The sequence below is a fragment of the Calonectris borealis genome, chromosome 13, assembly GCF_964195595.1.
Source record: "Calonectris borealis chromosome 13, bCalBor7.hap1.2, whole genome shotgun sequence".
NCBI classification, from domain to species: domain Eukaryota; kingdom Metazoa; phylum Chordata; class Aves; order Procellariiformes; family Procellariidae; genus Calonectris; species Calonectris borealis.
The window spans coordinates 23,015,360-23,041,996 of NC_134324.1; the positions used below are offsets into that span (position 1 = coordinate 23,015,360).

At 39.3% G+C, this 26,637-nt stretch overlaps 1 protein-coding gene across 6 annotated transcripts in view; it reads left to right on the plus strand.

Annotated features, from left to right (window-relative positions):
• Window positions 1-281: 281 nt before the first annotated feature.
• The window catches only part of C13H8orf48 (chromosome 13 C8orf48 homolog), a 40,323-nt gene continuing 13,967 nt past the window's right edge, over window positions 282-26,637 (plus strand). The window contains exons 1-9 of one of the 6 annotated variants that reach the window (XM_075162536.1): window positions 391-473; window positions 1,074-1,135; window positions 1,223-1,333; window positions 2,642-2,703; window positions 2,876-3,110; window positions 5,332-5,454; window positions 12,319-12,551; window positions 15,044-15,196; window positions 16,347-16,431. In XM_075162536.1, the coding sequence (XP_075018637.1) occupies window positions 3,068-3,110; window positions 5,332-5,454; window positions 12,319-12,551; window positions 15,044-15,196; window positions 16,347-16,431 (637 nt within the window). In that variant the 5' untranslated portion in view covers window positions 391-473; window positions 1,074-1,135; window positions 1,223-1,333; window positions 2,642-2,703; window positions 2,876-3,067. Of the gene's footprint in view, window positions 474-1,073; window positions 1,136-1,222; window positions 1,334-2,638; window positions 2,704-2,875; window positions 3,111-5,331; window positions 5,455-12,318; window positions 12,552-15,043; window positions 15,197-16,346; window positions 16,432-26,637 lie in introns of all 6 variants that reach the window. The other 5 variants (XM_075162540.1, XM_075162538.1, XM_075162537.1 and 2 more) reach the window with 5 other exon arrangements.

The window sequence follows — 26,637 nt, forward strand, 5'->3', positions numbered from 1 at the left end:
TGCCCAGCCGGCACCTCCGAGGCCGCGCTTTCAATATAAAAAGAACAACGATATAAAGCAGTAACTACTTTAACGAGAGGTTTTCTCTACCCCGGCTCCCTCAGGGGCAGGGAGGACACGAGGAGATGGCGGCAGGCCCAGCGCCGGGAGTGCCGCCGCCAGGCCAGGCCCCCGCCGCCCCTCAGCCCGCCGCCCCTCAGCGCCTCCCCCGCGGGCAGTCGGGGCGGGAGGGGGCGGACCCGCGCGCGAAGGGAACCGGCCTGCCCGCCCCGCCCCGCCCCGCCGCGCCTCAGGCGCAGCGCGGCGGGAGGGCCCCGGCTTTCCGCCCCGCTCCCCTCGGCCGGAGCCGCCCCGCCGCGGGGCAGGGGTGAGTCGCGGCGGGCGTTAGGCGCCTGAGGCGCCGCGCCCGCCCTGTGAGGGTGGTCTGCGCGGCCTCTGCTGGCCAGCGGGGCCGGTCCCCGGGCAACGCCGGGGTAAGGAGCCCCGTCTCTGGCGGCGGTGTGAGGAGAGGCGGGCGCCTTCTGAGACGGGAAGGACGCCTGGAGCGGAGGGTGCCGGGTGTCAGCGGGACTCCAGGGCGAGCAGGGAGCCGGAGGAGGCCAGGCAGGGATCTGGGTCCCTCCTGTGTGACAAGGGGCCTGCCTTGCGAGCCAGGCTCTCGGTCACGGCCGAGCGAGTTCGTGTGCCGGGGGGGCTCGTCCCGGGATCGAGCTGCTGAGGTCGCAGGGAGGCCTGCTGTGGGTGCCAGCCGTGTAGCAAAAGTAGCCTAAGCACCTGGTTCACGTTAGGGTTTTCTGAAAGGGAATTCGTCGGTTAAAGTAGATGTTAAATAGTTTTTAAAAATTCATGTTTTCAGCCTGGAAAGGCAGGATTGTGAAATCAAAAAAAAAAAACAAACACCAACAAACCACAAAGAAAAGAACACCCCCCCTCTGTTGCTTTGGGGTTTTAACTAGAAAGTGCATGCACAACAGTTTTTTAATTGGCTGTTACTTGGTGGAAATGTAGGTTTGAGTGTGGTGTGTTGCAATCATATTTCTGCCTACTGAGAGGATGGAGCTTCTTTCCCTCAGGTTTTCTTCTAACGTGCTTCCCATTTTCAGTGACATTATATCACAGCAGCCTCTTCTCAGTGGTGAGTGAAGGTTTTGTCACCATGTCTGTAAGACAAAATGATTCTTAGAAAAGCAATTCAAACTGTTCTGTGGCTTCTCTTTTTCAGAACCCTTGCTGAAGCACTAAGCTTGCTTTCTGCCAATCTTAAGATAGATATTGCCTCAGCCTTGTGAGGAATAAAAGCTGTGTGATAGCAGATGCAACTTTAAAGTTGTCTGTAAGCATGTTTTATTTGCTATTTATAAGTATACTTATGGCTTCTAAGTTATTTGTAACAAATACCTATTTTTCACTGTGAAAATTAGCTAATATCAGTCATATCTGATACTATGAAGCATTTCTAGTTCAGCCAGTCATGTTATGTGCTGAAATTCCACCTTCTCATTCCTTAACCATCCACGTGCTGCTTGTGCAGCTGCAATTTCTTAGGTCAATTGTGGGCTGGAGAACTAACTGACTCTCTGTTTGCATTTCCTATTGTTTTTCTCCAGCAGACCTGATCTTAATAACCAATCTCCAGCCTGAATCAGTGGTGGTGTAATGAACAAAAGAATTACTTAGTGTTTATTAATATTTAAAGTTTAGATCAGAACAATTCTTTAATCTTTGGGACCATTTTAAAACAAAAAGAAAACCTTTGGACCTAGAAATTTAGCACTACAGATTAGTTTTGGAAGTCTAGCCTTGGGAAGAAGTCCTGAATTTGTTTTAGGGGCACAGGGTCTTTATGCAGCGCACAGAAAGACTTTGGCAGTAATGTGGCACGTAAAACAGGCATATAGCATAGTCAATAGGGAAGTGGCCAAAGTCGGCACCTTTAAAACAACGTTGCCTAAACCCCAGTAACAAACACCGAGTACAGTGGCATACCTGAATATCAGACATGACAGAAAGTGCCTTTGTCTACCTGCTGTTACCACGTTGGGGTTCCCATCTTTCTGATGAAGGAGCCATGACTGTGACTGCTGCAAGCATCTTTCCAGAGGGATGTTGCCCATACGTTTACTCTCCTTACTTTATGAGAGTAGGGAAGAAATTGGAGCAAAATTATTCAGGACAAAGTTATTATAAGTCCTTAAATTCAAAGGAAGGAGGGGTATTGCATCATTCTAATAAAAATGGTAAAATAAGTAAGAACAAAACTTTAAAATAAATCTGTTACGTGATAGGTAACTATCTGAGGTCTATTTTGTTCATGGAGCTTGAATCTGAAGAACTTTATTTCTCTTTTTCACATTGGGAGCGTGGCTCCTCATTTAAGAGCATCAGCTGGCTGATGCTTGTTATGTTTTCTTTTTAATTTTCTAGACAAAATCTAAGCAGAACAAGGAGGTTTTGCATTTTGAGTGGTGAGAGGCTTAATAATCTGCAGGCAAAAATATACTATTTGTTAAATTATTTTTTTTGTTTTCATGAATGATTTTATCCAAGTGTTACTGTAATTCACTGCAAATTTGAAAGGAATGCTGCTCAGAATTAATTGCTAATGTTCAGTGATAATTGTTATTGTGTGCTTACCCAGCAGATCTTACTTTGATCAGCAGTAGTGCTTTGAAGGGTGTTGCCTTGATCCAGCGCACTGATTAAGTAGGTATTTCATCTACCCATTGTGATACCTAAATTGGGTGTGAGCTGAGCTGTAATATTTCTCCAAATGTCCCCCATTGCTATAAGTAATCCAGTCATTCTTCCTGTATAATTGAACCTGTTATATGCTTTTGTTTTTATTTGCAATGCTGCACCATCGCGACTACCTCAGCAGATAGCTCTGGTAACTATGAAAAGTGGCGGAGTGGAATTGAGCCAGAGTTACAGTAGCTCTGGTTTGGACTATTCAGGAGATACCTTTGAGCCCTTCGGTGAGGAGGAAGAAGCCAGCTGGCAGTGAGAGAGCGAGCCATCCGAATCGTACTGTTCCACAGAGGATTTAGTGTGTTCTACTGTGTCAGATATGTTGGAAAGCATGTCACGGTTGGCAGGCCAAAATCATGCAGGTATGCAGAGCTTACCGTGCTTGAGACCTGTCTTTCACAGCTTTAAATCAGTGCAGTGGAGACTTGAATCAGCAAAAATAAAAATGTAAAAATTGCATACGGTGTTCTTACTGTGCTAAGCAACAGAATCTCAGCATGCTGACTGGATCTGTGTTCTGCACCCTCAGGATTTGCTGACAGCTACATGCAGAAGGGTATGAGTTGGCCATGGAAACCACTGAAATTCTGTTGGCATGTTAAAAAAAAATTCTGCAAGATATCTTGACTGGGTTACCATGTATGAAGAGTAGCTGGGATGTAAAACAGTCTTTCCAAGGGCGTAGGGAAAGTTCCAGGACTTGAAATACTTAAGAGGGCTAGATAGGACCGTAAAGCTGCATTAGATGAGTGATAAAGAAGCAGGCAGCAGGACGTAAGTTAACTGCCTTAATGTCTTGTTAGGTTTTCTTCTGTCTCTGTGGGGTTCTCTGTCATTCTTTTACATTCTCCTTTTCTCCAAGTTTTGTCTGGTAAGTATTGTGAGTACTTGAAGAGATGAATATTTTTTTAAAATCTCTTTTTAGTTTGGGAGCTTGTCAGCGCGTAGAAACATTATAGCTTTAAAGATTAGCTACAACACTTTTAATATATTTTTTAAAGTAGTATAGAATTAAGATATATTTTAATGTCTATTAACTGTTACTCTTGCAATCTGATTCTACTCAGTTCAACTTGATCAGCTGGCATATACCAACATATAATTAACCTCGTCTATATTTTAAAATTGGCAAGCTGTTTCTTTTCCCACTATAGACAAGTCCATAGAGATGTTCCTCCTGTTCCTCATCTATCCAACATTTTAGTGAGGGTTGGTTTTTTTTTTTCACTCTACAGTAATAACCAGCACCATTATCGTTAGGCATCCTTTTTAAATACTGTTTAGGCATGAAATCCCAACAATGCAGGGCAAAATTTGTTGTCAGGTATATATATACATGAATGTAAACCCTATTTATTGTAGCACAGAATATAGCATTAGATATCAGTGCTTTAGAAATCTGAATAAAGAGATGATCATTGCTTTGGTGTCTTGTTCATGGTACATTTATATAATTGAACAATGTCTAACAGTTTTGCTTAAAATTTTTGGTTTTTACAAATAATAGGTTTTAATAAACCTTTTTTATCTGGAGCTGTTACAAGTTTTTTTAAAGTATTCCATGTCTAACCGTTTAAATCCTTATTTCTGGCATCAAGGAGTACATGCTAGGAGGAATCCTTGCTGTGTGCATAGAGTTTTGTTTAATAAGTGTTACCACTCTTTATCTTTACAAGGTTAATGTTTCATAAAATTATGGAGTCTTCTGAATACTACCAGTTAAATGAGAAACTAGGAATAATTATTAGAAAAATATTTTGGGAAATTGATTGCTTTCTGTGATATATATCTTACCAAGAACAGCATATATAAATAATAACAACTATAGAAAACCTGTCATGCTGGTGTCCCCATAGGGACACATTATTTCTTTGTATAAGCCCACTGAATTTGTTATTAGTACCCTGGAAACAGGGTAGAGAAGTCAGGTGCTTCCTGAGTGTGCTCAGTGTTTTGAACTGGGACCACGCCGCATGCATCTTGCCGTCAGTGCCAGTGACTTTTCAGACCTCTTAAGTCTTTTGTCTTTTCCCAGCTATTAGCTTTCACATCTTTGCTGTTTCCTCAGTTTCTGCAGAACTGGAGTTGTGCTGGGGAACAGGGAGCTGATACAGATTTTTTTATTTCCCCTGCCCCATGTTATTTTTCACTTGGATCAATACCTTGAGACAGTTCACCTAAGCTCCCAAGAGTACTTGTGCTGCCACAAATGAAGAAGTGAAAAGGGCTGAAAATAAGCAATGGGGCTGAATGAGGGAGGAGGTAGATTGAGGTTAAGTTAGCATTAGAGATAAAATTGCATGTGTCAACAAGCTCTAAGCAGTAGTCTCAGTATATCCTATATTGTCTTTCAGTGGGGTGATTAGAAATGAGCAATATGAGATACTTTGTGGGACAGAAGCTTGCTCAGCATTTCACCCTGAAATCACAGATATCATCTGTGTAGTCCTGTGGCTTGGCATTTCTCTTCTCTCCAGAGGGAAAACTCACATTCAAGCTGAGGGTTATTTGCCTCCCACTTTGCTTTTCTGCAGTCCTGCTTTCCTTACAATGTATGTTCAAAGCTACCTTTTTTCATTGTAGATGAGCAGTCTGAAGTAGCGGATTCTGCAGCTATAGAAAGAGATGTCATGAGAAAATGGATTGATCTAAAAAATAAAGAAGCTGGCATTAAGCAAGACAAACCTGTCATCAAAACTCATGCTGGTGAGTTCAGTAACTTTAGTACAGGTTATAATTCTTGTTTTTTCTGAAAGGGGATGTAAACTTTTAAGTAGACTTAAATTTTATATACAGGCCATTAAAGTTAAGCCAGGTAATTAGCCTGACTTAATTAGCCAGGTAATTAAATATGAGGTTTCTCTTTTATGCTTTTTCAGAAAGCAGTTTCTCTCTCATAACACACATGGCTTTGATGCTGCTAACATAGTGGCGTTATCCTAGTGATGCATTATCACAAGATCTGGATAAATACATTAAAAAATGTATCCACATTTTAAATTTAACTGTAATCCTCAAAATTGTACTGGACTGTTTAGTTTTTCCTCTTTTTCTCTCCAGCTGAACAGGTACTAGGAGTGTGAGTTTTTTCCCTCCAAAGTAAACATCACTTCAGAATTTATGGTGTGAAATGTTTTTCTCCCTGTTAATCAGTTGTGTTAATTACGGAATTACTTGTTTGCCATGTTTTAGTTCCTTTCCCAAGCTGAGGGAGGCAGCAGGGCACCAGTTTTGGCAAGAACAATGGAGCAGCTTTAACCAAAACAATGATGTAGTGTATGGAGGAGGAGAGGGGAAGGGGGGAAGGAAGGGTGCTGTTTGCATGTACTGGTTATGCAAGCAACTGTGAAAGCAGATGGTGGGATGCAAGTCCTGCTCAAGTCTTTCTAAAAAGTGGGTCAGAGATACTATTTTTAATTAAAAAAAAGAGCAAGAAAGCTTTAGTTGAGCAAAAAATAATTGAAGCAGAAGGGGAGTCTTTCTCAGTCTGTATGCACGTGAAAAGTGAACAAACTTAGAAGGTTTGCAAGTCACCTGTAAGACTGATTAACCAGGGAGATCCTCCTGCCTGGGTACTCCATGGCATTGCATTTGCATACAAGCATCCTCAAACCATCCATATATCCTGGGAAAACATGACCTAAGATCATTTTTAGGCTATTCTTAATTGTATAGCTCATTCACAACAGTGGTGAGTCAATGTTATGAGTTCCTGACTCATCTTCAGCATTTATCCTTCTATTACTGGTTTTCCAAGACTACCATGTAGTCAAGTGAGAAGTCAGTTAATGTAAATTATCTCATCTGTAGTAGAAAGGCTTCTCCTGGCGAGCTCCTCTGAGATAGTCTTCCTAAAATACATCAGAATCTTGTGACCATTTGATTCATAGAGAAATTGAAAAGGGCCTGATGAGTTTGGATTCATTGAATGAATGATAAATAACAGTTTAAGGTTGAGGAAGTTTTCCATCTCTACAGAGCTTTCCCCTGGAAGTTACACTTTTATCCTCTTAATCAATTCCAGATTTTTGTAGTTCTGCACAAGCGAACATTCTGCCTTTGGTTTATGGACTTTGATGGGCAAGGAGAGTCAGAGTGGTCACTCAGTGTTGAGTAGCAAGTTCTGTTTCATTAGCTTGCGCTGATGTATGAAGTGATGCGTTGTCTTCTGTCTGCCTGTCCTATCGCTTGTCACCTTAGCAGCTAAGCCCTTTTCAGGTATGTTGTTACAGTGCTTCCAACCACTATCAATATGAGGAGCACAAAATAAGGTTCATGCTTATGCTTCTTTCATGCAAACACAGTACACTGTCACGTGATTGACAAGTTATCCCCAAATTCATCAGCATCAATCATACCTAGCCGTGTACTACATTTTTTATTGCGAAATATTAACATATAAACAAAATAAGCACAGCGACCTTTCTATACCGACATCTATAAATGCCTGCTTCTCTTTGACTTATTAATTCAGAACTTGGTAGCCCCCAAGCCTCTTTTATCAACTTGGAGGTTTTTTTTAAAATATAATAGAAGATGAGCTCACCTAGAACTAGATTGCTGCACAGTTAATCCCCTCAGTAAATTCAGCAAAATGAATGATGCATGCACTGAGCATGCATGGTACTTTTGAATTTGTCTTCAGGTAATAAAACAAAAATTCTTTTTATTATCTTACTACTGATAGGGTTAAATGGGGGGAGGCGGGGGGCGTGGAATCCTGGTTTGCACATGGGAATGCTCTGGAATGTGACTCTTATTTTTCATAGTTTTCTTTCTGGACTGAAAGAAGAAAAACCTAGATGCTGGCCTCAAGAGAAGTGAGAAATTCTTGTCATAGTTGTCTTTCTGTCGTTTTCTTCTCTGGCCCTCTACCCCAGTGTTGTAGCAACTAGCTGTTATTAGACAAATGCATCACAAAATGACTCTAAGTCCCCAATTCCATATAGATTATTCCAAAGACCATTAGTCATCTTTAAAATATACTACAGGAAACTGCAGTTCTTCAACTTAGATGTATCTGAAAGTTCAAGTGGGGCTTTTTAATGCTCTGACTTGTACTATATTCAGAAGTTTGCTCTCACCTTTGTTTGTAACGTGTCTACATTACACGTTTTGCTCATTTATTTTTCTATAGTGTTACCACTGCACTATTGCTGGCAAAAGTGAGAGCGCTTTAGTTGTTAATGTATGTTATTTAGAGGCATAGAAATGTTTGAGCAGCATCAGACAGTTTTGTGGCTGAAACACAGTTCAGTCAATATTACCAATTTAACCATTATTGTTGTTATGTTAGTGGTGTCAATGGTGGGAAATCTAAAAGTAAAAAAGGCCAGTGTAGATAGAGGCAAATAAATACTTGTGGTTCGTGTTGTTAAGGTGAAAGGCGCTGGCATGTGTGCATAGACATGTGTGTACTGAGGGAAGTGTAAGTGTTTGTTTTTCTGCATCAGATTTCTTCCAGCTTGTCCAGAGTATTTATGACTAGATCTAGTTTATATTCACCTTGTGAACAAATTTTCATATGTCCAAGCATTTAATTATTAACTTACCAAATAGTAGTAGTAGTAGTTTATTAAAAGTTGTAAACCACTCATTTGTGACAAAAGTATTTATTAAAAGTAGTAGTAGTCTGTTTATAAGAATTGAGAAAACATCCTACTGCTCTGTTTGGAGAAGGGAGCAGGTATCCAATAGTCTATACTGGCTCTCTTGCCTATTCCTGAGTTTTTCAGCACCGAAGCTTACTGCTTGATAACATGCACAGGTTGTGGGATTCCTGCAGACCTAGTTAGGCCCTGAGATTCCAGACTTCTCTTCTGATTCTGTAGTAAAATAGTATTAACGTAGGCTAGATGGGGAAATTCCAACCAGCAACATCTGAATGGAAACCCCTGCTTGTAAAGAAAGTTCATCGAGTTCATTAACGCCTTTATGGAACTGGGAAAGAATGAGTTTCTTCCGAAGGACATGGATTCTGCAAGGTTCTTACTGTTGTCTCATCTCACTAATGTTGGTGGAAACTGTGGGTATCCTTCACGGTGCTGGAGGAACTTTACTTGCTTTAAACTCATATTTGTAATAAATAGCCTGATATTTCAGACTGTTTATATCAGTTCTGTGTTATCTGCACAAATCTTTCAAACACTTTGTTTGCTGATCAGGCTGTCAGCATGTTAATCTGAACTGCTGCACTCAATTGTACAAATGCAATTTAGATAATTATGAAAATTTTATCTTGAGATGCAGAGTTAAAATCTTTCTGAAGAGTAGTTATCAGTTATTGCCTTTCACAATTCTCTCTCTCTCCTTTAACCATTTTACATTTTTTCTTCTTAAAATAGAGTATTAGGAGAGCATTATAACAACAAAATGCCTGCCTATTTTCCTATTAAATCGAAGTTGGACATGAAAGGAAAAGGAAACTGGATAAAGATTTTCTTTATTTTTCTCCCTCCACTCATAGATTTAAAATGGCATACTTAAAGATGTAGTGGCATACAGAAAGTAAGATCTATGTAGGTCACTTAGTTATAAACCACACAGCAGGGTTTAGAATGTAGACATGGAGGTTAGCTTACCTCTGTTGGTACACACTGAGTGCTTCTGTAATCAGAGCAGCTTCTTGGTCCGGTTTGTTGTGCTTTACTTTCTAAATATTTTGTGCTTTGTGACCTTACTGCTGTATGGTACATCTGACATGTACAGGATACAGCTCTGTCTTGATGTCTGTTCTGGTGTCTGGTTTTGCTCTTCTTGTCACCTGTTCCTCCCTTATTCCTCTCCAATGAAGAGGTGTGGGAATGCAGGATTCGGGGCAACCAAGCATCAGCAAAATGTACTTCTGGAACGGTAATTGGCACTGGCAGGGATTCTCTGTAGACAGACACGCAGTGACATTTAAATCTGCCACCACAAATGGAGATTGAGCATTCGAGCATGTCTAGTTCAAAGATGGGAAGGAGGGAATACGTGAAAGACACAAGAAATAAAACTAACCGCCAAAGCAAGTGCATAGGTCCTCTGGTATGCATATCTTTTCTTTCAGCTGAAGGACAGGTGAACCTCGTATACTTAGAAGAAAATCTGAAAGTGTAAATAATCATTGTGCAGTTAAAAGACTAACTTTTCAGAATTTAACTGTGTGCTGACTTTTCTCATCATTTTTTGTTCTTGTTCCAGTATAATTATAGTCCTTGATCCTGATAATTTTTATTCTTTCTGAGCTTATTTACTGTTAAACATGAATTAATATTAAACAAGTAACTTTTTGAAATTGGTTGTGCAGTCAGGTTTAAAAATTTCTGTTCCCTTTGCTAGTGTTTCTTCTAATGTCTGTAGGTGCAAATGAGCAAATGGATGGGTGTATGGCAGCACACAATTCATGCACTATTAGAAACCAATTCTTAATTAAAATGCACTTCTATATGTCAGGAGAAACTTAAATGAATTAATTAGGCTGGTATTAAATTGTCACAAAATGTTCAGCAGACTCCATGTGTTTTACTTATGCATTCGAGTACTCAACTTAGTATGTGTAAATGCTTTGTTCTAGGGTTTTTTTCCCCACAATAACAACTTTTTCATCTTTTTATTCATTCTAGGTGCAGCATAAATGAATATGCCACTATTTTATTAGTGCAATTAAACCCAGTAGTGACACATGATTTAGTGTTTTACAGAAATTCTACATCGCAGTTGTAAGGAAAGTGACCTGATGACTGAAATGGTGGTTTCTACTCAAATGTTTATGATCTGACCTAAGAAAAATCTTTTGTTAAATTGCATTTTAAAGTATTGTTAATTCTTACTCATCTGTCTATAAAGTATCACTATGTCTTTGTCTTTAGTCAACTTGATACATCATCTTCTAAGGAGGAATAAATTGCTTTATGATGATTGATTCTGAACTGTGGTAGTTGCACTTAAATCACATCTTTTCCTTGTTGTGCATAAAGCAAAGCTCACTGATTCCTGCTTTGCTTAGTCTTAACTATAGATCCACTTATTCTTTATAAGAATCGACTGCATTTCTGAAGAGATACAGCTGTGGAATTTTGCAAGGAAGCTCAGTATCTTGTGTACTTGAGACTAAATTCATTGCAGCATATTTAGGCGAAGTTTTACATTCATATTGTTCAGTGTTTTAAGGATTTGTATTGTAGTTATGCCAAGGTACCCCACAGGACTGGAATGCCAATGCACTGGTTTTCAGAGAAGCACCCTGAAATATACAGTGTCTGTCTAGAAAAAGTAAAACTGAATTTAGTCACTGAAAATGAGTGAAATGAACAATATGGAGGGATTGTTTAAATGGTATAATCATACTTTCCAGCTAAATGGGCAGTATAATTTGTTTCTGAATACTTTGAGTTAAACCAAACTGACCATATGTTACCTGAGTAGTCATTATTAGTTGTCTGACTTTTTTTGGCTGTCAGAGTGGAGTCCTGAGAAGGGAACGCTGTGTTAGCATTAGCTATATGCAAAGGCTATATGCTATATTCACAAGACTTCTAGTAATGCTTACTGTAATGTTTTGTCTTCTCCTCATTTCTCCTTTAATTACACACATTAAAGTGTTTAGTTGGGCTTCAGTAGTTGCATAAAAGTGAAATCTGTGTAATAAAGGTAGAGAGGTACTCTCGCCTGTTTAAATAGTTGAAAACAGTGGTATCTCTTAAGGCCATGTAGTACTGCACAGCATCATTATATGCTGATGCTCGTGAAATACTGAAATTGTAACACAATTACTCATGTTACCTAGCCTGTATTGATTGGCTGTGTTTAAGCCTGTGGAAAATCTCCCACTAAGCATTGAATGAAGTTGTAAATCCATCCGTACCTGCCCATCTGAAGTATAATCTCTCAGTTTTTATTTATTATTGCATGCCACTGGGAAGGATAAGAGATGATGAAAGAGTGAAAGATACTGTTTAAACAAGGTCATATAAAGAATTTAGGAAACGATCACTGAAGCTTTGGAGGAAAGTATTTTCTAATATAATTGCATTTCCTCAGAAAAAAAAAAGATGCCTAACTATAGGTTGTAGAATATATTTGAGCTGTTTTCCAGAGTTACTTCAATAGATACTGCCTCTAACTTTTCCGTGTCTTATGAATCGCTCCTTAGAGTTACTAGATGAGTAGCTCTCGTTAAATGTTAATTCATTTTGTTTTAGCAAGTTGCAGTTTCAGGTAGGAAGAAGCTAAATCTGTATTAGGCAGTCATTGAAACTCAGTTTATTTAATGTCATAGTATTTAAGTACTTGCTTTACTAATATATTTGTGCTGTATCATTAAGTAGTCTACTTCTTTAGGGTTTTTATCCTCTCTCCTCTTTGGAGGCTATTCACAGAGACATTTAGTGTGCAAGTTCCTACAGTTATCATCCAGATTTTTATTTAAATTCTACTGCTGTTATTACAGTCATTGCCTCTAGGCTTGACATTGGGTTTAGTTTTTTATTAAATAGATAATATGAGGTCGCACAGTTAGAAGACCAGTAATTCTTCTCTTTCCCTGATACAGTAATTGACACTTTTGTTTTGTTGATTTATGCCTGACAGAAATTACTGAATTATTAGATGGAGAACCGGATGCTCTCCGGTCTTTTTGCAGCATTAAGATAAGCAAGATGTGTCAGCAGCTGATCTCTAAGCAGGCAAATGGTGGCAAGTCAAGAAAGCTGCAGCATGGATTCACAGCAAAGAAACCGGAGACAAGTGACTTGAACTGCATTGTTCCTGATCAGCTAATGAACAGAATCCGCCTGAAAAATGTCAGAGAGACTGTTAAACAGGTACTGCAAGGAAGAAAAAAATTTAGATTTTTGCCTATGCTTTTGGAAGAACCACTGGAAAAAAAAGCCATTATGTAAGGATCAAATCAGGCAGACCTTACTGATGCCACACTTAGGCCTCTGAAAGAGATTTTTGCTTGATATCTCAAGATTTACCTTTCTCATCTTTTTGCTAGACACTACTGCAGAACTGTGGCTAGTAAATAATCAAATCATTGTAAAATATTGTCTGGTGATAAAGTAATTATTCTTGTGACTGGGCGAGGCTGGGATGGTCAGTTATTGCAGTCCACAATAAGCCCTGGATCAGCTGAAGAAAAAGACCTTGTTTTCTGGTCACGTTTGCACCTGTTATTTATAGAAGTATTCTGCATATTATTTGCTTGTGGAGTCTTTGTGACTCCAGTATTAAAAGTATTCCGAAGGCAAAACCTCCCCCCTGCTCCCAGCTTTCTTAGACATTAGGTAGTATTAAGAATTAAAGCATGTCCAATAGAATCAGTTCCTTTAGTAAGGAGCATCTGTATCATCTTTACACAATTCAAAGTGCTTTTCTTTTTCACCAGCCCAGTGGTTTTTTCCCGCCATAGCATAGGCATTGTGACAACAGTTCCTCCCTTCAGCTCTGCATCTAAGAGTCTTGAGACTGGTATTTTTTTTGGCCAATGACACTTGCATTCTTGCTTTGTGCTTGCAGATGGATTTGAATGTGTGGTTATGTGGCTTTAAGTAGTGGCCATTGCGTACAGATGCCTTTACCCGTAAATCTGGGCCTTGGCAAATGTCTATACTTTGTTTTAAATTGGTACAGAATGTCTACATCTGGGAAAGTATTTCTGATAAAACAAAAAATGAGCTTTGAATAGTAATTACAGTCATTTATTTTGTTTTATCTCTGTCACGTTTGCTGACTTTAATTTATTGCCATATATCTCAGTAAAAGTGATAACATATTCCTCTGCAAAGCCTGTGCCAGGTGAGCAGGGAGTAATACTTTTAAAGTCAGTTCTGGTGTGATGATTATTTCAGGCTTCCTGTTTGTTTAAATTGTTTTGAGATTTCAGCAATCTGCATTCTTTCATTGTATTAATGTTAACCAACCTACCATCCAAATTTTGTAGAATTTTTACTGCCTCTTTTTGTCTTACGGTTTCTAAGAAAAGTAACCTTGACTGCTATGTCTATTTGCTGCTGTCTTTACCTCCACATAATAACATTTTTATGCAGAGGAGAAGAAATCAAAGACGACGACAGAGAGGCTTGAGACATGACTTTCTAGGATTGATTCCAGTGCTTTTGTAGCAACTTACTGCATTTATGTAACCAGATGGAATCTGTGTAAATTAAATTAGATGAAATTACTGATATTTCATAAATGCACAAATACTGGGATTTGTGTAATGCTATTGAATACACTTAAGATTTCATGGTGGATAAGCTAACATAGGAATTAATAAGTAGTACTGTTTATCTTTCAAACAAAACTGTAGAATTTTGTTTGTATTCTGACTCAGAGCTGCATATAGGTATTTGAGCTAATTACTTCAGAGTTTATTTACTTCTTAGAATTTGTAAAGATAATCATAACCTCCTAAAATTTGTAAAGATAATCATAACCTCTACGGTTGGTATTTAAGGCCTTACGTGTACTGTCGGCATAGGAACATTGCTGTTCCTATAGCCTCATTACAGACAAGCAGTTATATATGCTGGAATTATTGCTGATTAACAATTGCTGTTACTGAGTTGTGATGATCAAGTGTTTGAAACGTGGAGTAAAACATGTTAACTTAATCGAGCCTTCAGGAATTCGTGTATTTGCTATTGTGGAAGACTGGTTAGCATGCACAGACTGGCTTCCTGGAACATCAGGTACTCATTAAGCAAGAGTAACGGCTGGTGGTGCTCTAAACATATTTAACACTAGCAAAATATGTATAGATTTACACTGGCAAAATTGTCATTTGTACTGAGCATCCACCCAGAGTCAAATGAGTTATACTAATTAAAACAAATTTTTTGCTAGTATAACTGTATCCTCACAGTTGGTTTTGGCTGGTCACCGATGTGTTGTTTGGCAATCACATGACTTTTTTTTTTTTTGGACTGTTATAGTTTCTGTGGAGGAAGTCAATAATGTCCATGCAACATCAAGCATCAGGGAGACTTTGCCTATTACAAGAAGAAATGGTATATTACAGATCAGTGCTATGGTCCTGATATACAAGTGGATAATTTTAATGAAACTAAGTTATCAGTGCTGGAAGGGGTAATACCTGGGGAAAAGCAAATATATTTAGTCTGAAAACATTCAGACAGGCTCATCAAGATGATACTGTGACAAAGATTATGAAATAATTTACAACTGCCTAGAAAAGCAAATTTTTGTCTTTAGACAGTATCTATATCTGTATTTTTATTGATTGTTCTTAATGGAGTGGCCATCTGGCTAGGACAGACATTGCTTATTGCATCAAAGTCTCATCTTTCAGGTGACAGAAGCTCAAATCCACGAATCTTCAGTGTGCCCTGACTGTCAGAAGAAGGAAGCAGAGCTAGCCAAGGTTACCTTTCTCAGACAAAAGAAGATTCTAATGGAAAGTGCTTTAATCCAAGGGAAATTGGAAGAACAGATTTACTCCAGAGTAAGCAAATATTGTTAAAAAAAAGCTGTGGTACATTTTATACATACTGTAACTAAAGAATCTGTAAGCCAGATTTCCCTCTGATTTATGGCAACGAGATCAGATTGACCTGAATGCAGTGCAAGTCAAAGTAGAATTTGGCTCCATATCGTTAATAAAATGCTTGGAACTAACTACTAATCAAGTCATTTGAGCCTGCCTGATTTATATAAGCTGAAGGTCTTTCCCAGGACGTCCTAGAATTGTTTTGGGTACATCTTGATTGTTTCTCCACAGTTTGTTTTCTGATGGGCTGTCCAAGACAAAATGGTAAATAACAAAATGGTGTGATAGTAGGTAACTATGCCCTTACTAGTCTTCCTCACTCGTCCTTTGGCGTAGGAGTCTCAGAATAGGACACTGCAACATGTTGTGGAGGCTAAGGCCTCCCAGATACACTGAGATTTCTTCTTGGAAGAACTGTCTTCTGTCTATGTCTGCTGTCACAAAGATTCAGGCTTTATTGTTAGGAAATGCCTCTGGAATAGACGGTAAGCAATGTAAGCTGAAACTTATGCAGTTCCTTGGGTCTTCCCAAGGCTATTCCTCAGGATGATCATCTTCCTGAAGGAAGAACCTGAAGGAAGAACTTTTCTCTCACTTTTTGAAAGGGAGTCAGATTGAAAGCAGGTTGTTTCTGAGCAATGAATAAGCAGTGCTCTCTGAAGCCCCGAGATCTATCTGTGTTTGTGAGCAGGGTGGGAATTTGTGCACTGTACCACGCATTCTTTTTTTACCTAATAATGCTAGTCTCCTGATTTTCGACTCCCATTCACTCCATACCTAAGATTTGAGAACTTCAGTCTCAAGTGAGGCTTCACTTTTTTTCCTCTTGTTTTTCTCCCAGCTTCCCTGAAAAGGTCAGCTGCTTTTTCCTTCCCCTCCTTAGGGGAGAAACCTGCTTTATGGGGCAGATCACTAGCCACGCTGTTCAACAAAGTTTTTAAAAAGGATGCTTTAAAAATCCAGCAAAATTCTGCTGATGAGTGCTGCCTACCTAGTTGCTCTTGAGGGACTGGATGTAGCTGCCAATAGTAGGCCTGTGATACAGGACATGAGAAATGGCAGGAATAGAAAACCAAGTAATTTCCGTGTTTCCTTTTTATTACAGGATGTGCTTACACTTATAGGAGAAGCATTCAGAAGCTTTCCCAAACCTTCAGAAGATCCCAGGAACTTATGGCAAAGGCTGAAAGGTCAGAAAATGTAAGGCCTGAAGGTAGTAAACATAACTCAAGGACATAAAGAACTGGGAGAGTCTTCTGCAGGCAGTCACGTACTAAATGCCAATGATTGTGGATATAACCTGTTTTGTCAGTGATGAATTGGGTGATGGTTTAATATTCTTGCAGGTGGAACCAGATACGCCCAGCATGCTGCCGTCTGGGTTATGACTCAACTCTTTATTCTTCCTAAATGCAAATGTTGCAATATATTGTAATCAAAGTATATACGTTTTTCAAATTACGGAAACCAACACTTTCTATTACTAATCTGACAAGTAATAAGTATTGTTTTTTGTGGGATTGCTTGTGGGATTTCAGAGCAGCTCACAGCTGCTTCCATCCATAAGAAAAATAAATGATTCCATTTTTCGGGGCAGGGAGGTGTAATTACTGGATTTCAGCTCAATCTTTGCCCACTGTCTCATGTTAAATTGAAAGTGAGAGCCCCAGGTGGAGGAGAAAAAGAAGGTTGCAAAGTAACTATAGAAAGGAGCAAAATGAAATGGGGTATTTATAGAACTGAAATAATGAGACTATAACTGAAATTAATCAGCAAGACTGAGGATGCTAACAGGACAAGAAATGATAATAAATTAATCATAGAATCTATATAAGATAGGTGTCTAGGAAGAGAAAAAACAACATAGATTAAAATTAGAATAAGATGCTAAATGATATTTTTGACTGTTTTCTGAATATACTTTGGAATTTGTTGTAATTCTCTGTGATTTTTCAAGATGGCAAAGTCACTATCTTTCAAAGAATATATCTGGGTGAAAGATTGGTATTCAGTACACAACCAAATAAAATGGCTTTATGCTGGGGATCTCAGTGGGTTAGACAATGAAATCATCTTCACTGTAGCCTCAAAAGACGTTTGCTGATCGGTGGGCACAAATGCAGCCCACCTTTCTGATCATTGCTGACAGCACGAGCTCATTGCATTGCTCTTGCAGCGACCTTGTGGCCGTTGGACTTGTGTGAGTCATAAAGTTACTGACTCTTGTCAGTCTCCAGTTTCCTGACTTCTGTGCATTTAGATCTCTGAAGACTATGGAAATCTTGAAGGAATATTCCTTATCTATGAACTCTTACTGAATTTTTGTTACAAAGCAAATAGGATTAAATCTTACTGTTGCATTTTATTTTCCCATTTCGGGACAAGAATATGTATTGTTGAAGTTCGTTCTGTACTTTATACCCATGTAGTTATTTTCTTTTGTATGCCATATATTGTTTAAAAGAGTGCTTGAGGGCTGTTTAGCCTCTTGTTTTCCCTTCCCACAAATCAACAGAAAACCTGAAAAGAAATGCTAGGATATAGAGGTAGATAAACCCACCTACGTTAGTGAAGTCTTTAGTTAGCCTCTTAGTTTTAAGCCTTTTGATGCTTAAAAACCTACCTTGAATGATTTCACTGGGAGTTGATCCTGAGTAGGTCAAGCCCCAAGTGAAAACGTAATGCAGCCCTAAGTTGTTCAAACCTAGTTGTCCTCACTGCTTTATTGGCAGTTTATTCTGGTTTCTTGTAAACAGCAGGTTTAATAGTCCACTGAAAATATTCCCCTAAGCTTGGCTTTAACTTTTGAATTGTCACTGCAGATTACATAGCTACCTATATAATGAATAAACTGCTGCTTGTTTCTTCCCATTACTTTATAATCCTTAGAAATGTTTAAATCCCTTAAATCTCCTACCTTCCAATCTTACAAATCTTTTCTTTTTAGATACTCCATCTCTGTTCCTTATTTGCTTTGAACTGCACTCCCTGTTTCTCTCGAGTCTTTCGAAGTCTCTAGCAATTTGCCTAACCCTAGGCAAAGGACACCCGTTCTTCCATGTGAAGTCTCATAAGGGCTGTCAGATCTAGAAGTGATGATGGGGAGTTGAATCCTTTGAAAATGTAATTTTGTTGTTAGTGCCAATGAACACAGCTTTCAGCCCGTACAAAAAAACACAGAAAGTGAGTTCCAGGACTCTAAATACAGATTGATTATTTTTATAAGTAAAAGAAGACATTTTGATATTTTTGCTTTCAGTACCTAGATGCTTTCTAGAAATACTGAAATATTTCTTTGCAACTCCTGTCAAGCCTTTATGTAAATACATTGAACTATGAGCTATTTGGGTTAGGCATCTGACAATATTTGTCTGTAAAATAGTGTTCATACTCGCACAGCACAGTGGCTGTACAGTTCTTGTTTGTTTGCATAAATGTTACAAAGACAATTCAGATAGCTCCTCTGAAAAATCAAAGCATATTTTGCTTATGTCTGTTGCATGCGTTCACTACAGTTCTTTCATTTTTTTATCAGGAATGACTCTGAGATCTGAGTGTTTGTCTTCTGCTTTCGTGTAGCAGCTATTAGGGATGTACACTGGAATGAATGATCTGAGTCTCTAAATAATTTACTTTATAATCCTGCAGTGTTTGAGACTAGCAATCCAAAAATTCTGACATGGAGGACGTAGGAAAAAAAAAAGTAGATCATGTCTCTTCCCTTTTCCTCTCACAGGAGCTTCCTCTCCTCCCCACCTCCCTCAGCAGTAGATTTTTCTTTTGATCCAAAGAAGTACTCTAAAACTATGATCAAGAAATATTTATTCATTTGCTCCCTTGTCTGTGCTTGCTGGGGCATAAAAGGAGTGAGGTGGATCAAGGATGATTCATACGGTAAGCAGCTGTAGTACTGAAACAAATCAATCCGCCTATTAAAACTATTTTGGAGCTCTTGCTTTCTAGCTTTCATGCTACACATAGTTGCATTATTTAATCTTCTGAATAATTTGTGATGTAGTAAAGTTTATTGCTCTGAACTTTGTACAAAACCAGAAGCGTTTTTCATATATACTCTGTTTTATATTGTGTGTATGCTGATAACTGGTTTCGTGATGTTATACTTTATAACTGACCCTTTGGATAAAATTATGTTCCTCAACTTATCTTTAAAATCAGTTTCCTGTGGACTGCAGCAATGTAATTTCCACTTTCATTTGCCCTAGCTTTCTCTATAAAAAAAGTTAACCTGGCTTCCAGACTCAGTCATTCCTTAGTCTTGTTTCTAACCATCTGTTGGGACATGGAAGTTTGTATTCGTTTCTCCTCTAGGATAAACTTCCATCTCATTCACAATAGGCTGCTAGCATGTGTTTGAATGGGAATGAAGTTCTAGTGCAATTAACTTGCCTGGATGTGAACTGAGAACAAAGATAAACATGTTTGAATACTGATACCCAGCTACTTGTGAAATATGTAATCACAGAATGGTGGAGGTTGGAAGGGATCTCTGGAGGTCATCTAGTCCACCCCCCTGCTCGAGCAAGGTCACCTAGAGCCAGGTGGGACCTGATTCCACTGATCTAGTAGTCCTTACATTAATCTTGAATCATTTCGCTGAAGCTATACTAAAAGCTGAAATGCTTCAGGCCCCCTGGGGGCCACTGCCTTTTCATAAATCCATTTCCCACTCATGGTTTTGTTGTGTGGCAGGAGGCTTTTTTTTTTTTAACCATAGCCAGTTTGATCAGCTTCCAACAAGAGGAGCTGAACCCATTTATTCATATGGGGAACTTGACAAGAATTTTAAACTGGTAGCACTGAGGACAAGGTTTTGCTGCTGGAAGGGATCATGTTCCCCTGCGAAATTGTTAGCTGACACAGCGCCCAGATTCTTCTTCAGTAAAAACCTGAATTGTAGCTTTCAGTGCAGTTATTCCAAATCATGCATACATACATACTCCAGCAAGAGCTGGAGTGCTTCCAGCTATGTATTTTTAAAGCATTTTGAAATATACTTGCGTTCTTCAAATTGTAATTTTATTACCATTCAGTATGATTTTCAGCGAATGACTTTTTATTGCCTCCGCTCAATAAGAGCTAACCTAGATACTATGTGCAAATTGTTACTGCCTGCAACAGAGTTAGTATTCTAAATGCCACTGTGTTTAAAAAATGTTTTTTAATTTTGTGAATACATATATTAATCTTATGAATACTACATTTGCATTGTTTTTACGCAACTAGCTAACTGTCCCTTTTTCTTCCACAACTGATTCTGAAGATCTTTGCCTGCTCTGGCAGCAGCACGATCTGTGTGGAGGGAGGCTGGGAAATGAGGGGGAGTGTATACCTTCTGTCAGTAAGGTACTAGGTCCTCTGTCTTTCAAATTACCTATAGAATTTATCAGGGTACCTTAAAAAAAAAAAAAAAAAAAAAAAACCAAACATTTTCCAGCTTCTGGGCATGGATATTCACTGCTTATTTATTTATTTTGTAATAAAATAGTACTGTTTGTTCTCACATAGACTAGTATGTATGATCCATAAATACGTTTGTAAAATATATCTGTAGCATGTAGCAGAATCCTTTAGAATATCCTGTGAAAATCCATATTTTTAGTTGATAGCACTTTAAGAACATTTACATCCTTCATCTTGACATTTTTAAATAGAACATTTTTTGCCTACAGAAGTAAGTTTACAGCATCATCACAGTATTATAGCTTGTTTAAAAATACATACAGCATTAATGGTAATTGCAAGCAAGCTATATACTTGAGCAGGGTTTTTGTTCATAATTTTACATGTTTTCTACTTTTTAAAACAATTACGTATATTAATATTACATCCATCACTTTGTTAGAAAATATTACTTATATATGCTACTCACAATAGATCTGTCATTTTTCTGTGACATAATTTTACAGGCTATGAAAATAGAAACACACCATTGTATGGTTGGTTTAAAAATAATTACAAGCCTAGTTAAAAAAGTGCGTTAGGCTTGCGCTTTCCTCGGTAAGTTAGGTTCCACTAATGTTGGATGTCCTTAATCCACTTGTGGTTGGAATGCCACTAGCACCTCTCGACACTGAACCTTATGTGAAAGAAATACTGACTTACCAGCTGCTAACAAATTTAGGGCTTGGTCCTGCGTGCCTTCTGTGTGGAACTGTTGCTGAAGACATGAAGCGTTCTTCAGCTACAGGCTTTCGGGACCAGGCTGCTACTGCTGAGTATCTGAGAATCTGATTTACTTAAGATTCCAATTGGATTTCAAAATCTTCAGCCAGATGATTAGATCAGTGCAAGACAACACAACTCCACTGAGTTTTATTAGCTGTGTTGGTTTGCATTAACCAAAATCCAACCTTTTGCCTTCCACGGGCCAGTGGATTTTTGAAGGAGTGCGAGCAACAGATTTAAATTTACTGTTTTAGTAATACAATAGAGATTAAAAATACATGATTGCATTAGTTTTACTTTGCACAAATGAGACTAAATATATAAATATATATATGTATAATAAAGCTGTAGGAAATCTCCAAACTGCTAACAACTCTTATAAATAGATAAAACAAGGATAGATTTGCTTGGAAATTTCATAGTTGCCGTTCTTCTATTATTTTCATTTTCAGGTAATGCAAGAGTATTTCATGGTGGATCCTTTTTTTTTATGAAACAAGTCCAGGCGTGCTTTGAAAAATGCTCTTTTCGTGATCTTTCTGATACTCCTCTTGTGCTTTCTGCAGTTTTTTACCTCTCAGTTTCCACTTGTGAAAACAGTAGGTTACTAGGGATGTCATTATCAAAGAGAAAATAATAATCAGCACTACTATCAGTGCAATAGTGGATGAGAGGGACCCCTCTAGCTGCTTAGTTTCAGTGTCTCTTGTTGTGTTTAGTTTAGCAAAGTTTTCATAGTCTGTTGAGGCCAAAAATGCAGGTACAGGAACTTCTTTGAACTTGGGCCTCATTGGGATTCAGTAGTTGTTCTCACTCAGTCAAAATTTCTGAAGAAGCAAGGACTAGGATTCCCTTGTCACCTGTGTCATTCGTAAGACAGTTTTCTCCTCAGGTTCTCCAGGCATAGATGAGGCTCAGAAGCTTTGTTTGTTTATGAAGCCAGGGAGCGTAGGAATAACAACATGTCACAAAGTTTACAGCACAGATCATCTATATCCAAAGTTGTGTAAGTCAGAAATGTGTGTGCACTGTTGTCTTCTTTATCAAGGGGCGGGGGAAAGCCACTTAGCTGGCTGCCAGTTTGTGATTCTTTGTTTTCTTGAACAGATAATTGAAGAAAATTGAATCAATTTTCCAGTAACATTGTGGTGGCAGAGCTTATCCTCAGGCTTAAAAGAAAAACAAGCACTGCAACAAGTGTAGTTTATATCTTATGAATTTGTTCAGTGAGGTTTTTTTTTTTCCTTCCCCCAAATATTCCCAAAAGAGAGTGAAATCAAAGGCATATTTTTTTACTGAGGGGCAGGCTTGGTTTTGCTAACATCATAGGCATTAACAAAATCAGCTACAAAACAGGAGCTCTCATGTTAACGAAGGGTTTTTATTTTCCCCTCTTCTTTGATATTTGCTCTCAGACTTGGCTTGTGTGGAGAGGATTTTGGTTTGGGGTTTTTGTCCTCGTTACACTGGAGTTTAGGAGATGTCCTCACTGATTGCAAATCTGGAATCTGGAAAAATGACCTGGGTGAAAAATGACACAGGATTATTTAAGAGGTGAGCTCCACTAAAGGCAGTGAGCTGTAATCTAGAAGTTAAAAACCTTACTCTTTCATAATTCTGATAGAATTTCAAATGCGTTTAAGTCATTTGGCTTTGATACATGCTGTGTGTGACAAATCCTAAAAAATGTACTCATTTGAGCAGTTCTGAAGTTAAGAGTGGGTCTGGAGAAGGTGAAGAGCTGGTCTGCCCTCCCCCTTCCCTCCCCTGTTCCAAATCTCATTTTAGGGTTAAATCTGATGAAGAACAAGGCTGGTCTGCTCTTACTGATTTCTGCTTCCACTCAGGACAGTAGGATTTGGCCCCAGGATATTTACTTTAAGGAGCTGTAAGCACTTTCAGAGCTATTTGTTTCAAATAACAGATTGCTCTAAACCCCCTCCACCCTACTCCCAAATGCTTTGAGGCCAAAATTAGGTTTCAGAGACCTTGCAGCATAACTGTTTGTTCCGAGATGCTCTGTATGGTAGGATGCAATTGTAATTCATCCTCTTTATAGAAATCTGTGGTTCATCCCACTCAGGCTAACAGAGAACTGAAGGTCTCTCTTACTAATTAACAGCACATTCTTGTTTGAAATAAAGACTGTTTACTATAGATTAGCATTCTGTTGATGTTAAAAGATGTAAATGAGCAGTTCTTGCCAGTTTGGAACAATATGTTCACATAGTCAAAAATAAATGTTGATTTTAAAGAAAGTTTAAAAGCCAGATTTTACTATAGTTCAGGACAAAAAAAAAAATACATGTTTGTAAAGCTGATTTAAAGTTCATTTCACATAAGGGAACAAGTGCAACATACCACATCTTTGATGAATGTCTACATGTTGCACTCCTGGCAAGTCGTATATCAGGAGGTTATGACAATAGAATATTTTAGTGCTACTTGGCTATGTATTCAGCATCTTTCTCAAGTAGCCTAAAGAAAGAAACTGCAATAAAAGAACTTAAGAAACTGAGAAATGCCCTTCTGATTTATGGACTAGCTAAGTGTCCACCACCCACGTGAAAGTCCAGGAGGGTGGAATGTCTCAGCACTAATGAAAATCAGATCTTGTCATACTTGCCTGAACCTGTATCTCATCTCATCTGTATCCACAGCTATCAGATTCCTATGGGGAATATAAAATATAAAAGATATAAAATCATTAGGCATCTGGTACGGTATGGTACTGTTCCAAGAAGGTGAGTGGATGTTATTTGTAACTCCATTTCACCATCAGTTCAGGTATGTGTATTTTCAAAAACAAAACAGGAATGCTCTTAAAATCTTAAGTCTGCAAAGTACTGCTTGTGCTTCAGCTGCATTTTGGGAGAAGGAGACTGCTTTTATGGACAAATCCCTGCTCTTCAAAAGAATGTCTGAGGATTCTGTTTGTGGCTCTGCTGCAGACTCTTGAGTGACTATGACCAAACCACTCAGTGTCTGTGGGTAATATGGCAGTGCTACCACCACTTTCTAGTCTGCCTTGCTTTTAAGCTTCTTGAGGGCAAAGAATGCTGCTTCCTGTTGCTTGTGGATGAATTGGTGAACCAGATTGGCAAGCAAAGGCTGCAGGGTGATGTGAATGAGAGAAACCTCAAAAATGGCAAAACGTGGCTGAAGGGGGCCCACCTCAAGTGTCTGGACAGAAATAAGCAAGTGCCAGGAAGAAAGCTTTATGGGAGAAGCTCTTGCTTTTTCCTGGGAATCAACATGACTGGGTGTCGATCTGAAGTGCCTGTACACCAATGCACAAAGTGTGGAGAAGAAACAAAAGGAGGAATTAGAGGTCTTCATGAAGTTGCAAGATGATGATCTCACGAGGATCACAGACACGGCTCACACAACCAGAGTGCTACCATGGAAGCTCAGAAAAGCAGACCTTGCCTGTTTCAGGGGCCTGCTTTGGAAGACTCATGTAGGACACTCTTGGAGAGAAGAGGGGTCCAGGAGATCTGGTTGATTTCCAAGGATCATCTCCTCCAAACTCAGGAACGGTCCATCCCGATGTGCAGGAAATCAAGTGATGGTGGCAGGAGGTCTGCATGGATGAACGAGGACCTCCTGACAAAACTCAAACATAAAAAGGAAGCATGCAGGAGGTAGAAGCAGGGACAGGTGACCCAGGAGGAATAGAGTGACACTGTCTGAGCCCACAGGGATGCGGTTAGGAAAGCGAAAGCCTGTTGAGAGATGAGTCTTGCAAGGAACATAAATGCAACAGGAAGAGCTTCTATAGATATATCTGCAGCAAAAGAAAGGCTAGGGCAAATGTGGACCTGAACGGGGTAGGGGATGTGATGACCAAGGACATGGAAGAGGCCAAAGAGCTCAATACCTTCTTCGCTTCAGTCTTTACTGGTCAGATTTGCCCTTGGCAATCCCAGCCCCCTAAGACCAGTAGAAAAGTGTGACACAGTGAGGACTTACCCTTGATATGAGAGTATCGAGTTAGGGAATGCGTAAAGAAATTACTGAACATTCACAAGCCCATGGGAGATGTTGGGATACACCCATGAAGTGCTGAGGAAGCTGGACGGTGTCATTGCAAGGCTGTTTTCAATAAGTTTTTAAAGGTCATGGTGACCTGTGGGAGGTTTCAGAGGACTGGAAGCAAGTAAATTTCATTCCTATCTTCAAGAAGGGCAAGGAGGAGGATCTGGGTGAGTATGGGCTGGTCAGCCTCACTTCAGTCCCTTGGGAAGGTAACATAGCAAATCTTCTTGGAAACCATTTCCAAACATACTAAGGACAGGAAGGTAATTGGGTGTAGTCAGCATGGATATATGAGAGGGAAAATAACCTTGACCAACCTGGTAGCCTTATACGATGAAATGATTAGCCCAGTGGATGAAGGAGAGCCGTAGATGTTGTTTATCTTTACTTTGGAGAGGCTTTTTACACTGTCTCCCAGACCATTTCATAGACAAACTGATGAAATATGGACTGCATAAATGGACAGTGAGGTGGATTTAAAACTGGCTTGGCTGCTGGTCTCAAAGGGTTGAGATCAGCAGCACAAAGTCTTCTTGGAGGCAAGTCAGTAGTGGAGTACCCTAGGGGTTGATATTGGGGTCAGTGCTGTTCAATATCATCATTGATGACTTGGATGATAGGATAGAGTGCACACTCGGCAGGTTTGGAAGTGATACAAAGCTAGGAGGAGTGACCGATAAACCAGATCGTTGTGCTGCCATTCAGAGGGGCCTCAACAGGCTGGAGAAGTGGACCTCATGAAGTTCAACAAGGGGAAATGCCAAGACCTGCCCCTGGAGAGGAACAGCCTCATGCACAAGTACATGCTGGCTGTCAACTGGCTGGAAAGCAGCTTTGCAGAAAAGGACCTGGGGGTCCTGGTGGACACCAAGCTAAACACGAGCCAGCATTGTGCTCTTGCTGTAAAGTCCAATGGCATCCTCGCCCGCATTAGAGCGTTGTCAGCAAGTTGAGGGAAGTGATTATTCACTTCTACTCGGCATTGGTGAGACCACAGTAGCAGTAGAGGTAAACGTCTTAGCATCAGCTTGTATTGCCGCATCCTACTGAGATTTCAGTTTTTGAGAGAGTTGGACCTCTAGTACTTTGCCTAAATTTCGAGAAGACCGTTCACATTATCTGTAAGTACACACTCGTACACACACAAAGCACACATTTCAAGTTGAGTTAGG